The sequence below is a fragment of the Monomorium pharaonis genome, unplaced genomic scaffold, assembly GCF_013373865.1.
Source record: "Monomorium pharaonis isolate MP-MQ-018 unplaced genomic scaffold, ASM1337386v2 scaffold_633, whole genome shotgun sequence".
In the NCBI taxonomy this organism is placed as follows: Eukaryota; Metazoa; Arthropoda; class Insecta; order Hymenoptera; family Formicidae; genus Monomorium; species Monomorium pharaonis.
This window is the reverse complement of record NW_023415949.1, coordinates 96,163-114,964: the sequence shown is the minus strand read 5'-3', so window position 1 is coordinate 114,964 and position 18,802 is coordinate 96,163. Positions and strand designations below refer to the sequence as shown.

General features: G+C 27.6%; 1 protein-coding gene across 1 annotated transcript; it reads right to left on the bottom strand.

Annotated features, from left to right (window-relative positions):
• Nucleotides 1–10,048: 10,048 nt before the first annotated feature.
• On the bottom strand, nucleotides 10,049–18,702 carry LOC118648733. The gene is made up of 3 exons (XM_036295128.1): nucleotides 18,445–18,702; nucleotides 14,753–14,911; nucleotides 10,049–10,540 (listed from the first exon to the last, which is right to left on the bottom strand). Exons 1-3 carry the CDS (start codon nucleotides 18,503–18,505, stop codon nucleotides 10,299–10,301), a joined length of 462 nt encoding a protein of 153 aa, XP_036151021.1. The 5' UTR covers nucleotides 18,506–18,702; the 3' UTR covers nucleotides 10,049–10,298.
• Nucleotides 18,703–18,802: the final 100 nt, after the last annotated feature.

Genomic DNA, 18,802 nt, shown 5'->3' with positions numbered 1-18,802 from the left:
ACGTTTATAAGTAATCATAAAGACACTTTCTGTCCCCTCCTCCCCTCTCGCAGCAGGTGCTTCGATCTAATTCATGATTCACACTATAAAGACGGGAACCAGTGAGACTGAACTAAGTCTAACTTTAGCCATTAAAGTGGGGCGAAACGAAAATTATTAGAAATATGGTACCAAATGGGTTGCGCTGGCGATGATAATTCACTGAAAACAATAGAAGTATATCGGCAAACAGTTAATTTAAAGCAACTTTATATTGTGACTTTATTTTGTTATATGCAATTATCGGGATATGAAACTAGATTCTTTGTTAAGGGTCCTTTGTTAAGCGTTTGATGATAAAAATTTTTCTTTCATGTCCTCTCGATAATAGCTAACATGTCTACATATTTTTTTTGCGTAATTATAATCACAGCTATACTCAATTCAACTTTCTCACACCATACTGCGTACAACCCGTACTCATAGTGTAAGAAGAAAAGTTAATTATTGCACATATGGCGGCAGGCAGAATGATAAAATTATAACGTCTTCCATTGGCGCAAAAAACTCGTTGGCACCAGCAGCACTGACTGCTGAAGCTTATTTCATTGGTAGTAATAGTGAGTGAGTTCTGAGTGCTGAACGTTTCATTAAGAATGCAAAATGCTCTCCGTGCGCACTCCGTGTGCAGTAAAACTGGTCCTGAGTATAGAGGCCGGAATCACTTCAATGTTACATTATTTGAACTATTCACTTGCTGTACAATCGACTTTATGTTTAGACAAATTAATTTTTAGAATCGTCGTTATTGAATGAAGATGAAATGTTATTACTTACAAATGTGAAAAAAAGAAACCAAAAGTTACGGATTATGAAAATATTTTTTTTCTATAAATTAAAAAAATTACTGAGTAAGAACGAAATTTGTTTCCTTTAAAGCATTGCAAAATTATTTTTTACATTTTTACAATTATATTTGAAAAACAGATGATTATGTATAGGAATTTGTTTTTTTATATTTTAATAATGTGCTTAATATATATGTGGTGGGTGTGTGTGGTGTGTTGTGTGTGTGTGTGTGTGTGTGTGTGTGTGTGTGTTGTGTGTATTACAATCAGTGTTGTGTAGTGCATAGATACAAGCACCTAAGTACTGCAACTAGGTACAAATTTATGTACAGAGGTACAGTATTGAGGTACTTCTTTTCTCTGGTACTTATACCTATACCTAGATACAATTTTTTATGTATCGATACCTATATTTAGATACATTTTAATTATACTTTTTAGATAATAAAAATATACATTTAACAAGCGCGAAGCTCGGTAAAAAGTGTATTATTTCATATAAATTATATAAATTTTTAAATAATTAGATATATGGTAGATATTTCTAGCACAATGTTTTTTGAATTTGGACAATCGGGCATTGCGAGTTATTTTATTTTAAATTCTCATTGATAGAATGACAGGTTACATCTGTATAGGATCATTATTAGCGCTCCAGATATCTATTGTAATATAGATCCAAGATTGTTTTTTGAAAACGGCTATTATGTCGGATTTTATAGACATTATCTTGTTCAACAAATGATTTTGGAAGGTACTTTTTAATATTGGTTTTACATCGAATAATCCTTCAATTAACATAATGCATAAATGTTAAATAAATTAATGGAATAAAAATAACTAATAGCTTTATAAGTGTTATTTCATTTTACTGTATAACATATTAAACTTATTTACATATAGGGACAAAAGGGATACTTAATTTAAATAAATAGTTATTGAATACTAATAATCTATTTTATAAAAAATCAATAATATTTATTTTAAAAAATAAATTTTTTAATTATAGAAAATATTACTTGTTTGAAATGATTATTATTGATTTATTTATCAAATATGTATTAGTACTATTCAATAAACATTTATTTGAATCAAGTGTCCTTTTCTGTCAGCGTAAGAAATATTTAATATGAATATTTAATATGAATATACGTATTAAAATACATTTAATACGTAAATATTAGTGTGGATACAGAAATAAGAAATGCTATTTATCATAAATGCTCATTTATTCTGAAATTTTATGTTGATAAAAAGTTACTTTTAATAATAATAATTTAATAATAAATAAAAAAACCTATAACCTAGGTGTTTAATGTTAAGGTACATTTTTGAGGTACCTGTATCGAGGTACTTCATTTTTCTATACCTATACACTTTATCTCGGTACATTTTTTCAGAGTATCTGTATCTGTACCTAGATACTAAAAATAAAGTATCTTGCACAACCCTGATCATGATAATATTATATACATTATTTATATTATATTTTTGAAACAAATCTAAAAATATTAATTATCTAAAGAGTTACAATACTTTTAAAGCTTACTCTTTAATTATTATTTTGCAATTATATTTAATTTTTTAGTTTTCCACTCTTTTCTTAAAACTGAGTTTTTAGATATATTCCATTAAGAGTACAAAACTGATGGAGTTTTGTGTTATTCCAACGGAAAACTAAGAGGCACTGAGTGCCAGCGAGTTTTTTCTTATGAAAGACGCTATTAGCCATTAAAATTTGGGTCCAAATGCACACGCGAAATTCGAATACGGAACCAATTACATATAATAAATGTATATTTATAATTAAGATTTATAAGAAAAATGTAAATTTTTTTCTCTCACTCTCTCTTCCTCTCTTTCTTTGTGCATTAATATATACAGAATATAGAAAAAAAGTACAAATAAGTATAAATTTCATCCTTATGCAATTGTATTATAGAATAAATTATAAGATATTTTTTTTTAAATATACTTGTTATTAGAAAAGAAGAAATATAATATGTACAGGAATATGATACGTATAAACGGGAGCGTCCCAGAATGCGTATAGTGTAAAACGGACACCCACCAATCAAATTCTATAAATTTATGCTAACTTTAACTAAAAGCAGTAATCTCATTGGTGGTGTCCGTTTTACATTGTGCGCATCTGGGACACTACCTCCGCTGACATTCACCGTCCCCAGTGATGCTGTTATCTGCCGCTGGAGCATGATCCATTCCACGATCCGGCATGCCCCTGCCACGGGCCTCCTCGCAAACACGGTGCGTTGAATGTTATACCTTCTATATGCAGAAAGGTGCCAACTACATAGGCCCTTTCTTCACTAATTGTTCCTTGATGAACGATACCAGCACAGTGAAGTGCCCGTTTTGTGGAAATAAACCGTACAATACGCATCTGATTCGCATGTAGCGGCTGCTGCAAGAGAACCACATCGCGTATGTAACGTCAACCAGTCTTTCTAGAGTCTTAAGAAGAAAAGACGTCAGGCTAATCGGACGAAATCCCTTGGCGGAGTTGTAACCTATTATTCCTGCCTTGGGGATGAACACAATTTTTGCATTATTTTTTAAAACTAGTTACAAAAAAATAACGACCAATGAATATTTTTTCAAAAAAATTACACATAACGCGTTATTTTTAGAAAAAAATATACAAAATTATAACTTGTAAAATTACTTATAAAGTAAAATCTAATTCTGTATATAACAAAGTTGGATGACATGATCAAATTCGAAAATTTAATTTTTCTACCTGTCTTGAATTTTGTACATTACTCAGGAGGAATTCAAAAGTTGGCTGCGCGAATTGAATTTATGAAGATAGTGCACATGGAGATGCATAATCGACACATCAAGCCAAAGATGGGTCGGTTTATTTCAGCACGCACGGTCATATTCATGGGCATCCGTCTGTCGGTCAGAGTCCCATCGCTAAAAGCTCGACAGCCAGCTTTATTCTCAAAGTATGTATCTAAATCATTTTGGTTAAAAATGATGAGAATGAGCAAATACAATAGTCAAATTTAGCGTTGAATCTATAGTTTTAGAACTCAAATTAGAATCGAAAATTGCTTGGAATTGCTGATACCCCATGTGACCACGGGAGAAGTTAAGATCGGAAACTTGACATGATAGTCTAAGGGAGAATTTACATTTTGGCAGAAAAGCAGAAAAGCAGAAAGCAGAAAAGCAGAAGCCAATTAGAGTTTGTGCTAGTAGCAAACAGTGCACTCTGCTTTTCTGCTTCAGAAACTACTAATCGTTTTCTGCTTTTCTGCTGGTAAATCTCTGTAATTATATTGCTAAATCGGATTTTGCGGGCAAAATTATGTAGGAAATGACTTTTGTTTTCCAAAACGCAAAAAATTAATATTTTGCAGGCCTATGTAATAAATAATGAACAAAGAATAGTTTTAAAACCTATTTATTCATTAAAAAAAATTTTTAGCATGACAAAGTAGAAAATCACTTTAAAGATCGATCGAGATAAATTCCTCATTTTAAAGAATCATGAATAAAAATTATGTAAATTCCTTATTCCTATTTCTTTTCTCATCTTTTTTAGATGTTTGTTGTACAAACGATAGAAAATAGGATCGCAGATATGCCAAAATTTATGAAAGTCCATATCGTAGATAATTCTCTCGTAATCTTACTCGTATAAGTGCGCTGAAAAAGCGTCTTGGAAAGCAAAAATAAATTGGAATAATTTATTGAGCAGACAGCCGTGGAGAGAGGTGCGACGGCAGCCGCGGCTGCGGCCGTCGAAGACTCGACCTTTCCGTCCGGAAGTCTACATAGAGCGCGAAGATCGGAAATGTTAAGAGAGAGGAAAGCAGAGAGGGAGAAGGAGCGTGAAAAAGAGCGGAACAAGGACAAGGAACAGGAGAGATCGCGATCGAGTGGCGAGAAGGTTTGACTAGTGGTCAATAGCGAGGAGGTAAAGAATTTTGTTTAATCCTACGTGTCACATATCAGATATCGCCTGAGTTAGTCTTCTTGTTTTGTTTATACAATTATCTTTTTTTCAGCAGATATGGTTGTGACAAAGACAGTGTCCTGACGAAAGTAGGAAAACGCGAAGAAATAGGAGAAAAAGAAGAAAAAAGAAATTGGAAATATGCAGGTTGTATTCTTTAAAAGATAGGAGACTACCTGTATTTGTATGAAACGCTATGTAATTAAAACTCATCGTGTTTACTGTCTTCGTGCGTTGTGATAGTGATATCTTTATATATAATTACTAGATGTATAATATATCTCTTAAAATAAAAACCTTTAATGAGATGCGCGAAAAGCGGAAAGTGACAGCGACGACGAATATTTCGTGTCTCTGTTTATTTTTGTAATAGCAGCTGTCAAGAGAATACAATTCTATTATAAATCAATATTTTGTTCTTTTAATATGGAAAAACGCTTGAATACTGTTAACGCAACGGCAAACTTGGAAAGAAATTATTTAAGGAAATTATTTAAAGGACAAGAGACGTTTTGTATTGAAATCGAACAAAACGATCGAGATAAAATCACGATATTAAGCTGTCACAAAAGCACAAAACCTGCGAGCGAGTTTGCGAGTTGTCGTCGTCGTCTTTAATGATATAGTTCGCTTTCCGCAAGTGCCGCACTACTTCGTTGTGAGAGCATCCGATAAACCTGTAAGAAATGCTTAACTGAGTTATTCTTTTTGTTAAAATCATTTATACACATAACAGTGTATATATAAAATAAAATGCATGTGTCTTTAGATTTAATAATTTTTTAAATTCAAAGAAATTTATGTTTTGGAATAGTCAAACTAAATATTTAAACTAAAAAAATACAATTGTGTTATTTTTTAAATAACTAAATTCAAATAATTTCAAATAATAACATATATGTACATATATTTATAGCTTAACCTTCCGTCTGTACATTTAATTTCACTAACGGTCTGACTTCTTTTTGTCTTGTCTCTTTTTTTTAATGTTAAATATATGCAAAAAATCTGAAAAAAATTTCTAATTACTTTTGAGTGATTACATTTTAAATTTTGACAATTATTTTGGTCATTTATTAAATTTTTTTTATAATAACAATTTAAATTTTCTGAGATTGATAAGAAATGGAATTCCGTAAAAAAAATTCATAATTTAATAACAAATTATTGTTAAGAAAAATTCTTTTTGAGGTTTTTTAGATTAAAATATGACTTAAAAAAAGTTGTTCTATATGTGTCGGTTGCAAAAAGTATATTATTTGCATGACTGAATATAAGGTATTTTTCGGGTAATAAAATACATACAATAAAAATGATAATTTTTTTACACAAATCTTTTTTTTATTATAAAAAATTATATTATTAGAAAAAAACTTAGGTATATACAATGTAGAATGATCAAAATTGAAGAAATAATAATATTAACTATGTTTTTGTGCGCAATCTAAATAGAAAATTGTGCGATGATTGTCGCAAATTGGCTCGCCACATACAGTAGGCGAAGAACGGCAAAGAACTTCAAAAAACATTACATAAAATTCTGCAAAATATTCTGCAGAAAAATTTTGAAAGCAAAACCTTGTACAAAAATCTATAAAAACTGCAGAAATTCATGCACAAAAATATGAAATTTTTTTGTGTAGTAATTTTTGCATAATTTTTTCCTACGGGAGAATATTTACGGTATTACTAATTTTAGTTTTAATTACATTATTAGAAAAGAGTTGTAAGTAAACATTAAAGAATATAATAATAGAGGAGAAAAAATTTTTTGATCTAATTCAACCTAAATGATATACCTATATTTTTACAGAATATATGATTAAAATATTGATTACTGTGCATTCATACCAAGTTTATACAAACTATAATATCTACTTTATTACTACTTTTTAGGTGGTATTCGTAGTTTTATCATATATTTATTATTTATATATTAAGATTGTCGTTAGTTTACTGTCACTATATCAATGATTTCTTATATTATAAAGCATTAAAAATGAACTTAAGAGAACTATCTTCAATGTTCAATTGTAAGATTGAACTATTAATATTAAATTTTCATTTCAAAATATTAACTGCTGTGCGCACATAAAAACTGTTATAAAAAACTGTTGCTCCCTAATATGAGAATGAAATAAAGGAGATTATAATATAAAGCAGATGTTTTTATTATATAAGATGCTTTACACTACAAAATGCATGATGTCCAAACAAAATTATCTTTTTTAAAAAGGTAGAAAAAGACGCTAAGTGTGTGTATGCTCCTAAAAAAACTTTTTGTACAAAATAATGATACCAAAATATTTTGCGCCAACTATAATAATGGATATTTATATGAACCAAAACATTTACTGTATTACTATTCTTTGGCCAGTATTTATAATTAAGATATTGGCTGCTTTGCACTCATATAATCTAATCAGCAAAATAACATTAAAAAAATATTTTTAATAATATTTAAAAAACATTTGAAAAAACATTTTTTAAAATAGTAAAAATAATGAGATAAGTTCATTAAAAAAAAAAACATTTTTTGAATAAATATTTTTGTAATATTTAATAAATATTGCTTTAAAATTAAAGAAATGTTTTTTTTGACATTTGATAAATATCTGTTTTAACATTTAGAAAAATGTTTTTTAAAGATTTATTCTAATGTTAAAAAGATGTTTTTTTAATATTTGAGAAGTATAATCCATGTTTGAAAATTTTCTTTTAATACAAATATTTTAAACATATTAATGTAAGACACACTGGTGTATTAATTGAATTAGTATTTTAGCATTTACCTACAAAAATTAAGATAATTGATTAAAAAAAAATTATAACGATAAATAATACAGGATAAATATTTAGATAAGTAGTGGATAATATGAACATTTGAATTGCACAAAATATTTTTATTATTATAATTATAATTATTATTATGTACCATTATATACTTATATTTGTTACTTTTCCGTCTTCCGTTACGTCCTCCGTGTATCCTCGCTTTTGATTTCATTTTCATCATCTGATGTTTGTCACCTCCCATACAGCACCGAAAGATTACAGAAACATTGTAGAAACCTTACATTGAAATATTGTAATATTTCTCTGTTATTTGCAGCCGCGTGTGATGAAAACTTTTGCCGTAAATTTGCTCGAAACTTTTAGAAGACAAAGCAACAGACAATTACTTGTCATAAAATTGTTGTCAAAATTGAAACAATCCTTGCTGTAAAGCTTTCACGATATGTGATTTTAACAGGCCTGGCTAGCTGGATCTTTGTATACATGTGTGTGTATGTATTTTATTGCGTATCATCTTCACGTTCTTTTCTTTACGATCTCTGCACTTATCTTTCAATGTTAAAAACCAATGACTTATGAAGAAATTTATAGTGTTCTCTTTCTATCTTTTTAAATTTCTTTAAGAGAAAATTTATACAAACATTTGCCTTGCATTATTAAATATACCAATTTATATGAAATCATGTAAGAGAGATAAAAAAATTTAATTTTATATTTAAATGTAAATATTTCTGTTATACATATGCACTTATATTTAAATGAAAAGTATTTTTACTTTATAGTACGTACCTATGGCAAATTATACATTTTTATTTTGCTAAAATTTAATTTCTTTACTTCACTTTTTTATGTTTATGAAATCTCCTATTTTAAAAAAGAAATGTTAAATCTATTCCAATCTATTGTTGTTTGACATTATAGCTGATGATGTATTACAACTTTTGATGTGTATCAGCTACATCAATATCTTTTTAAGAGTGAACATTATAAAAATACAAATAAAAGTGAAGTATATTGTAGAATAGGATTGTTCCTGTTGTTATTATTATTTTCTCTTTAATCATTTTTTTTAACCAATTACAGAACAACGAGCGATTGTAACCATATAAGCAATTACTAATTAATTTATTTGTAAAAATTATTTTACTGTCTTATGCAAAAGTATTAGTACATTCAGAATACGCTTTACTTTACAGTGTCGTAGCCCTAGATATATAAGAATTATACGTAAGTTCAATTAAAATTTATTTTTCGAAAAGTGAACAGCGTAGTTCAAGGTATTTATACTGTAAAAATTTTGTATAAAAAACTTTTTGATATGTCATTTAGTTTACGAGATATATCGAGAAAAAGGCAAAAATGTCTCTATTCTTGAAGGGTGGTTTCACCCCTTCAAACCTAGTTTGAAGCCCCTAGGGTTTTTGAGCCCAAGCTAGAAATTTTTTAATTTATGTATTTACTCTTTCTATATTCATGCCAAGTTTCATTAAAAATTAAAATTTTAATACAATAAATAATCAGCATAAAAGGGTATAAATGGTAAATTTAAGAAAATAAATTTTTTTCAAAAAAACAAGCAGCCTAATTAAATAAAGATATTTATACTGTAAAACTTTTACATAAAATATTTTTTTGATATCTCGTTTGATTTACGAAATATATCGAGAAAAGGCAAAAATGTTTTTACTTTTGAAGGATGATTTCACCTCTTTTAAACCGTTTTTGGGTTCAAACGGACAATTTCTAAATTCTATTTACCCTCTCTACATTTATGCCAAGTTTAATTAAAATTAGAATTTACGAATTAGCGAGGTTTCCTTTCAGTTATTACTGCTTCGTTTTATTATTAAGCATTGTTAAAAAAAATAGTTCAAAACTTTTTCGATAATAAAATTAAATTTTGATAAGGAATAAGTTCTATAATTAGTGGAAAGACACACCTTGTACGCGCGCGCGCGCGCGTGTGTGTGTGTGTGTGTGTGTGTGTTGTTAATGCGTCTTGGCATTTTCAATTCTTTGTAAACACATTTATTTATTATTTTAATCGCTGGACGGATACCTAATAAGTTCTCTTATCTCTTTCTCTTTTAACTACTTAAAATACTTTTATAACAAAAGAGAGAAAGGTATAAAAGGAGGAAACGCTCTGAAGATAATGATTTAAAATGACACAAGGCTGAACCAATAAAAACCAGACGCAATAATGGCGGACCTAATTCGTTCTATATAGTGTAATTATTACAAGCGATGATGCTCCGCCGAGCATACAGAAATGTATAGAATTATGTTTTCATCCATAAGACATTTGAACTCTAAAACTTTTATTAATTTGAAAACATTTTGAAAAAAAATTGGGGTACACATAATTATGTTATGTCTTTTATTTTGTACTTACAGCAATTTGCTTGAATCAATATTAATCATAAAAATCATGCACTTTTTCGTTTCCAATTATTTATTTTGCAAGGTAATATTGCTCTTAAGAGCCAGAAGAAAATTACATAAGGTTGTTTTGGCCTTATTAATGTACTTTTCATACAATTTTTTAAATCGCTATAAAGTCGGAAAATAATGCGTTTTTTCGCAATGAAAGTTTGTTAGTTTTAGTTATAGATTTATATTAAGTATTTGTAGTTACCGCGTTGAATCACTCTTTTTTTTATTAACTATAGATTATTATTATAAAGTTAAAGAACATATTTCGACTGGTGGAAAGTAAAGGCAAGAAATATCATTACGATGATATAAAGTAGTCTCGTCGCGGAGGAGATTGTTCCCGAATTGCACAAATCGCTGCTGCAAATGTGGCAGGATTCAATTACATCACGTCCTGTCTGTGTCATGGAGTTGCCGCACTGGCCATCAATGATGTCCATTTCATCATGATATGGAGTGGAGCACTGACGTATGACAACCCGCTCGCCCATTTCTAAACAAAGATTAATCGTTTAACAACCAATTGGGATTTTCGATCCGTTTAAAAATCTACTTTGTATCAATCCGTACAGCACACGTTGTGCATTGTAGCTACATTGCATCAATATTGCAATGTTGCAAATTGCAGCGCAACGTTATAAAGACATTGTACAAAGATATAAATCCACAATATATTAGCACATTTGTAGCAAATGCTTCAGAAATATTGCAAAATTAAAATGTTATAATTTAATACAATAATACATTTTAATAATAAAATACTTTGATAAAATATTTTTTGCAATATTGGAACTATATATAATCAGATATAAAGTTATACATATTAATATATATTACATATATTATATATAAATATATATAACTTATATGTATAATATGTATAACTGTATATCCCACGTAACACAAAAATTGCAGTTACATCACAGCAATGTTGCAACAACATTGTAATCTTGCAGCAATATTGCTACAATGTAATTGCAATTTTTGTGCTATGTGGGATTATACATATTATTGTATATATATAACTTTATATCTGATTATATATATATAATCTACATATAATATACATATATAATTTATATATAATTTATATATACAATTATATATGATTAAATATGATTATATATAATTAGACATAATTGTATGGAATTATATGTATATGAAGTCATATATGGAACCATGCATAATTATATACAAACCATTTTTTAATGGAATAAAACAAAAATATTCTTACATGTAACGTTTGACAAATACAACAACAATAGCTGCATTCAACGGAAAAAATAGCAACTGTTGAGAAATGTTTAACTACGATTGGTTCTTGTTTTTAGTTGCTGTCGGATCTAAATGTATAAAGCAAGCACACGAAAGAATTTTATAATAGTTGCAAAGTTGTTTTTCTTACTGAACGCAATCAATGTATTATTACAAATTTACTACATTGCAATGTTGCTATGATATTTCGTTGCAATGTTTTAAAAAGTGAACATTTTATTGTTGCTGCAATCCAACAGCAATGATGCATTAACATTATGCAGTATAATGGCAATATTGCACTATTGCGGTGAAAGATTATTACGATGTGGATGCAATCTTTCAGTGCTGTACGAGAAGATAAAATTCTATTTACATTTTTTTTTTCGTATTTTTCATTCTATTTAAATTGTCCAATACAACAAAACATTCGAAAAATCAGATATATAAAATATATATGTAATATATATTTATATATTAATATAAACAAATATATATTCGATAACACACATATATCTAAAATCAGGATATAAGATATTCTTTAAGAGTACTTATACAACACGGACCTCCTAAAGACATCAATAGAATGCATACATCTTAAAGATGTTTATGCATGCGTCTAATGATTGCCAGAATGTCCTTTAGCTATCCAAAGTGATATATAAACTATATAGTAATATATGTATAAAAATATAGGTATCTATACAGAGCATAGAAAGATTGCAAAAACATTGCAATAACGATAAAATGTCCACTTAAAGAAATGTTTGCAATACAATATTGCAGCAATATGTTACAATACAACTATATGTTTACTAATAATATAATTTTAGCTTACATAATTAAAGAAATAACTTTGAATTTAAAATCTAATGAACAACACTATGATAAATATAATCGTGAAATTCCGACTAAAAATATTAATTATTAATAAAATTATATTAATTGTTAAGAAATATATATAAAAAATATATAAAATATTATATAAAATTACAAGTAGAATTCTATTCTGAAATCTATGATTTATAGATCACTCAAGAACAATCTGAAATTAGTAATCTCATCATTATCGTGATTTGTGATTGGCAAATACTCGAATGCGTTTCTTTTGCGTTCTATTCCTTTGTCCTGTACAGGAAACGATAAAGACAGATGAAAAGTTCTCGGAAAGTCCTTCAGCAGCACGGCACAATCATTTCGGGGTCATCTTTACCCGTGCGCCAACAAGCGTAAAACTCAGCGTCGATTTAATAGCGCAATTATTATTGTCGCTTACGTAATTTTTGCGTTCATGTGGCAATCGCGCTCGCTATTTCACGCACGCTGCCTCGTCACGCTAGAATTCCATTGAATTGAAGGAATTCGATGTGCGATTAGTACATTCGATTTGCCGTGAAGTCATGCAATGACAAACTTAGCAAGGCGTTGACAACACATGCGCGCAAAAGAGAAACAAGAGAGGCGTATGTTACCCTGGCCCAAAATTAATCACAAGCTCATGGCTTGGCGTAATGTCATTTTTTCTCGTAGGCGCGGCACCGGCCTTGTTTTAACGTCCAATTATTATCGTTATTTATATGCGCGTCGACGTGACTCAATCGTGACGCGTATTACCGTGGGCGTTGTCGCGGCATAGTCGTGGAAGGAAAAAGATGTAATGCATTAAAAAGATACAATTTAAAAAACGCTACTTCGCAATGCGTCATTTTCTTAATAAATGAACACTTCGAGATATTAATGCATTATACATTCAGTACAATCTTAATTTTACTGCTAAGAAAAATGACTGAATTTACTTTTTATAAATATGCTTATTTTTAATAATAATTTTTAATAATAAAAAATATTCTCTTGGTAATATACTTATAATATTATACATTCATCACGAATTTAAAAAAATCTTATATGTACTAAAAAGAAGTATGAACCTCGTTTTAGTACATTATAATAAGATTTAAAAAAATTGTTTAACAATATTGGAAAATTTCATCAAAAAGTCAGAATAATAAACAAATTGATTTTTTTAAATTTAATATTAATCATTTATTTAAGTATATATTAAATTATTCAGAACATATTTTGAATAAATTTGATACTTGTGACAAACTTATTATTTGCTGTTATTTAAAATATTTAGAACAAATAATATTTTTACTCAATTTAAGTAATTGTAAATAATATAAATAGTAAGTATTTTTTTCTATGTGTACGCGTGGCGTAAATCCCACGTTTGTGGATCAAAATTTTTCTGCCATTACGATCAGACGACAGTTTTTTTTATCTTATCATGTATAGTATGTATACGTTACCACTGAAAAACTAACGCATATGTGAAGCAAGTGAACATTAAAATGCGAGGAAACACTTGAGTGTTATCTTCTGAATAATTTGAATATTGTCGATATTCATATTTCCATATAACATAAATCTTCAAGGAGCGACTTAATGACTTTTATAGAACATCAAAAAGACAGCTATTCACTCTAAGAATATATAGAACAAAATATACTGTATAAGTTTTATTAACTTTAGAAAACTAACATGAATTTGCTTACTTTCAAAGACAAAAGTAGGATAATACAATATCTCAAACTTCTTGAGTGTCTTAATCCTTTCTGTCAGTAATTAATAATTAAGTAATGCATTTTCCTCATTTAATATTCAGATAAGCGGTGACGTATATAACATGTTTTTATGTTGTTTATTATGATGTATAATAACATGTTGTTTATTGTCAGAAAAATATTGATATTGGTAAATTCATTTAAAACAAAAAAACGAACAAAATGTACAAACAAAATGTACAAAAATGGCTGTAATTTCTTTAAAAACAAAGCGAAGTTAAAAATTTAAACGCCATTTTAAAGGGGAATGAATGCACTTTAAGATCATTTTAATATTCTTTTGAAAAAGTATTTGTTTGAAGAAACGTTGCAAATTTTCAAAAAGTGGTAAATGGAAAATTAACAAACAAAGTAAAATGCACGTTTGTATTTTAATAAACTTCTGCGTTTATAAACGTTTATTATAACTTTTTAATGACAAAACAAAGGGTAACAAACGGTTACAAAAGTGCAATTTCGTGGTATTTACATCAAATTTTTTCTTGTACTGTGTTATCTGTAAAGACAAATTTATATCTTGGATATCTTACAGAAAAGTAAAAAACAGAAAGGTAGAAAAACAATCAGGACTGGCATTCGTAGTAGCATTCTGTTTTTCACTTTTATCATTAACGCCCTGAAAAATGACGTGATTCAGGAGCGTAGTTTAAATTTCATTTAAGTTATCAAAGAACTCCACATTTGTCTTAAATTCAAGATGCATTACATTGTAAAATTAAAAAAGTATAGAAATTATCATGATTACTGAATAAATACATTTAGGAAATCTTTTTTAATTTACAAAATATATCAAAATATTATTTGTTAATTGAACAAATAAATCTTACCTCGTTTGACGATTTTGCGGCAAATAGGTTTCGAAGAGCCGTAGGGACCTGGATCGCAAGTTCTTATATGGAACGCAGCATTATGATCTGAAGTATTCATCGGATCTTTACACATGGTATTTACATTAGAAGCACATACCCAGCATCGTAAGGCAGAACCTGAACACAAATAACAAATAGAAATAAGAAATAGAAAATAGAAAATTCACGAAATATAACATAATTTATTGAGTATCAAGATATTTAAATATAAATGCCCATACTTTGGTGTAAATGTACAAAAAAAAATTTTGAGCACACCATGAATAATTGCCATAAAAGATACATGTAAAATTATTATATTTACCTATATATTTTATCTGTAATATGTGTTCTATAAATGTGCTCTTTAATTTCTAAGACAAAAATTGTATAATTATTCAAGTAGTAATGCCAATTTTAAAAAATTAAAAAAGTTTTAAGTACATTCGGGACAATATTATATTTATTTTGTACTATTATAGCAGCAGCAATATAGATTTTTTATATAAGTAATGCAAAACAGTGAATTATGAAAAATTATTTTTCAAAACATTATTAATACGATTAAATAAAAGTTTTTTTACAATAAAACTGTTGTGTATATATAAATGTATATATATAAATTATTTCTTTATATTTAAATTTCAACAATTGAGATTTGTTGAGACAAATCGACAGCTGTTCTACGTATAAGGAATAATTTTACATTAAATCATTTTTTACTATTAATTGCAAAAAATTTACCCTATTTACAAGAATATTGATTTAATAGTAAAATTGAAATTTTTATGTTCAGAGATTTTGTTTAGTTCTTTTAGTAATTTCCAATTTTTTATTTAAGATTCAATTTAACTCTTGAGCATTACGGATTGATCGAGACACACGTCAAGCATATATTAAAATATCTCATCTCTTGCATTCACAATAACAAATTTGACATCACTTTTTAACTTGTATTTTACTAATTTAACAACGAAGTTACCACAATTTGAACTATAGACAACAACTATTTTCGTGTAAAAACAAGAATCAGTTATGTACTCTACATCTATTTTTACCGACCAATTTTTATACTATCTGACTATAATTACCGAATCTTTTTGTAATCCGTTGAACTGTGATGTAACTGTTTTATGAATCAACTTCTTTGTTTCTTTAATTTATTCATTTGTAATGTTTTAATTTATTTTATATGTATGTAAAATTACTGCTAAGGAAGACTAAGTAACTCAAAACGTACAGTTTATTATTAATTTACATAATAATAATAAATTCTACTAAATTTTTACACTTTTATTTGCTCGTTTTTTACCTCTATTTTTTTATTGTTTTTGAATTATACGAGGCATGTTTTAATTTTTTCTTTAATTTTATCTATTTTAGGAAAATATGAGGAAATAAAATACATAATTAAATAAAACATGCAAAATAAATGTTGAATCAATTGTAACAAAAATTTTAACTTTTCGCTTTTTTACCTAAGTGTCAGCAATGATAAATTTATTTTATATACAATAATTACCAAAAATTTGTTAAATATAAAAAAATTTGTATGTAATTTTATTAATACATATATATTTGTAAAACATTACTTTTGCATACAATTCTTAATCAAATTATGAAACTAATCCAAAAAGATATGAATGTTAAGGAATACATGTAATTTACTGGACGCTTGCGTCTAAATAAATTACATAATACATATTTGCGCTAAGATATGTGATAGAGCTATACCTTATTAAAAAAAAATATCGTTTACGCTCAAGATATGCACAAAATGTAAATTTGCGGAAATATATCTAAATTAAAATCAAACACGGAAAAGATATCTGCGCAATTCTATAAAGGAAAACAGGTGCGGGTATGATTAAGAAGTGATGTAATGCTGAGTAACTGTGAATATTAACAGCACGCTAGTTCTCTACACAATCAGATTGTCATTGTAAAAATGTATTGAAGCGCAACGCAGTAATTTGAAAAGTCATAAAATAAAAAGGATTATATATATATATTTTTTTTTCTAGTTTTATATATATATATATATATATATATATATTATTGAGAATATTTTTTTATTGTTTACATACATTCCTTAAAAAATATATTTATTTATTTATTTATATTTCTTGATTATATATAATATATAATCAAGAAATATATATAAATAAATGTATTTTTTAAGGAATGTATGTACATCTTTTGTGATCTTATTTATACACATATACATACGTATACCTAAACACAAAACAATGGAAAAATGTTCTTAGTAATATTGCATTAATATAAAAATTTTGCATGTATTAAACATACAAAGTTTTACATAAAATTAAATGTTTGATTTTTCCTTCCCTAAAAACTAGCAAAAATATCGAAATGTCACAAAGAAGATATAAAGACTGGTTTCTTATCGAAACAATTAAATAAAAGAGTTAGTGTATTTTTGCTAATTATAAGTCGCAGGAGTAAATATTTTATACATTTTATATATAACAATAAAATTACATAATTTTTTTATATTAACAATTTTTTTTATAATTATTGTGTATAAGATCAATTCTCGTTGCTGACATTTAAGAAAAAGCGGAAAGTATTTTTAATAATTCTTCTAATAAGTTCTTTAAGTATATTAACATACATTTAATTATATTGATCCACAATGCTACTTACACATAAACATTTTTTAATATCTTTCCAAAATTTACAATTGCAGATTATCGAATATATCAAGTGACGTTTTTATTACTGTTGATTGTTATATTTAAAGAGAATTAAATAAATCATGAACATTTCATACTTTCATACAAAAATAATATGGTAAAACTTTATTTTCTTAATTTTAAAATGTTCAAGATTTATTTTTTCATATAAATATAGTTTTTTATTTTTCATATATTTTGTTTGTAATTAAATTATTAAAAATTATCAATAAAGATTTAAACTATTTTAGAATAGTATGTATATTATGTAACGACTGCGAAAAGTTGGTTATTGTCTACAAATGCGGGGAATGGACGCACGAGTTGAAGACAATTAATGAACAAAATAATCAGATCATTTACTTAATTTATTTTTTATTACATTTACTTTTCAGATCATTTTAAAGTTAATGGAGAAAGTTCCTCCAGGAAAAAATATATGAGACAAAAGTCCTTTTGACATATAATTTCAATTTGTAATCAAAAATACGTTTTATATTTTGAAAATGTAACATCTGCTCTGAATAGTCTATTTCCAATCAAAAAATGTGAGAGCATGAAATGTTCACGAATTATTCAATTCTCTTTAAGTATAACATCACAATAATAAAAGCGGGCGTAAAATAATGGTCGCGCGCGCGTAAAATTATAGGTCGTTTAAGATTAAAATAATTGTTATTAATTTGTATAGATTAAAAAAACATTTCAAGATGCAAAAAACATTTTAAACAGTTAATGTAAGTGGTAAATATTATAATTTTGAAGAAGATTATTATATATTCAATAATCTGCAATTGTTGAATTTTTGAAAGATATTTAAAAATATTCATAGAACGTTTTATAGATGTCTTCGAGAGACCTATGCTGTATGGAAAAGTTCGCGACAGAGCGACTTCATAGACTTGTCAGATAGTGGAGAACGAAAGATAGTGGAAAATACTGTTACTTTTTCAAGTCTTAATTTTGTGAACTCACCTGAAGTTACGAAAAGGGCTAATCCGAAAATGATTGTTATTATGCGCACGGCAGAAACCATTCTGAATATCAATACTGTCGCGCTGAATCCGTTAAAAATCAACTCTGCCGTGTAAGAGTTGCCGTGGAGAAAATTTTTTCTCGATAATTATAACGTTCTTAAAAATAATTGTTTGTCTTGTCGTGTAATCAAGATGATTGTCGTTTTGGTACAACCGATGCGAAACGTGTCTAGTACGATACTGAGAAACCAACACCCTCTTTGTCAAGAGTACTCCTCATTCTCTCCGTCTGTCTTCCTCTCATATCTTCTCTCTTGTTCCTACCGTTAGCCACTGATTATTACGTTTCTCTTTTC

What these genes read in the sequence shown, in the direction of transcription:
- LOC118648733 (XM_036295128.1), bottom strand. Translation starts at nt 18,505, where the DNA reads ATGGTTTCTGCCGTGCGCATAATAACAATCATTTTCGGATTAGCCCTT. An exon ending in AGCCCTTTTCGTAACTTCAG is followed by an intron (nt 14,912 to 18,444) that starts GTGAGTTCACAA and finishes ATTTGTGTTCAG; the next exon opens with GTTCTGCCTTACGATGCTGG. An exon ending in CCGCAAAATCGTCAAACGAG is followed by an intron (nt 10,541 to 14,752) that starts GTAAGATTTATT and finishes ATCTTTGTTTAG; the next exon opens with AAATGGGCGAGCGGGTTGTC.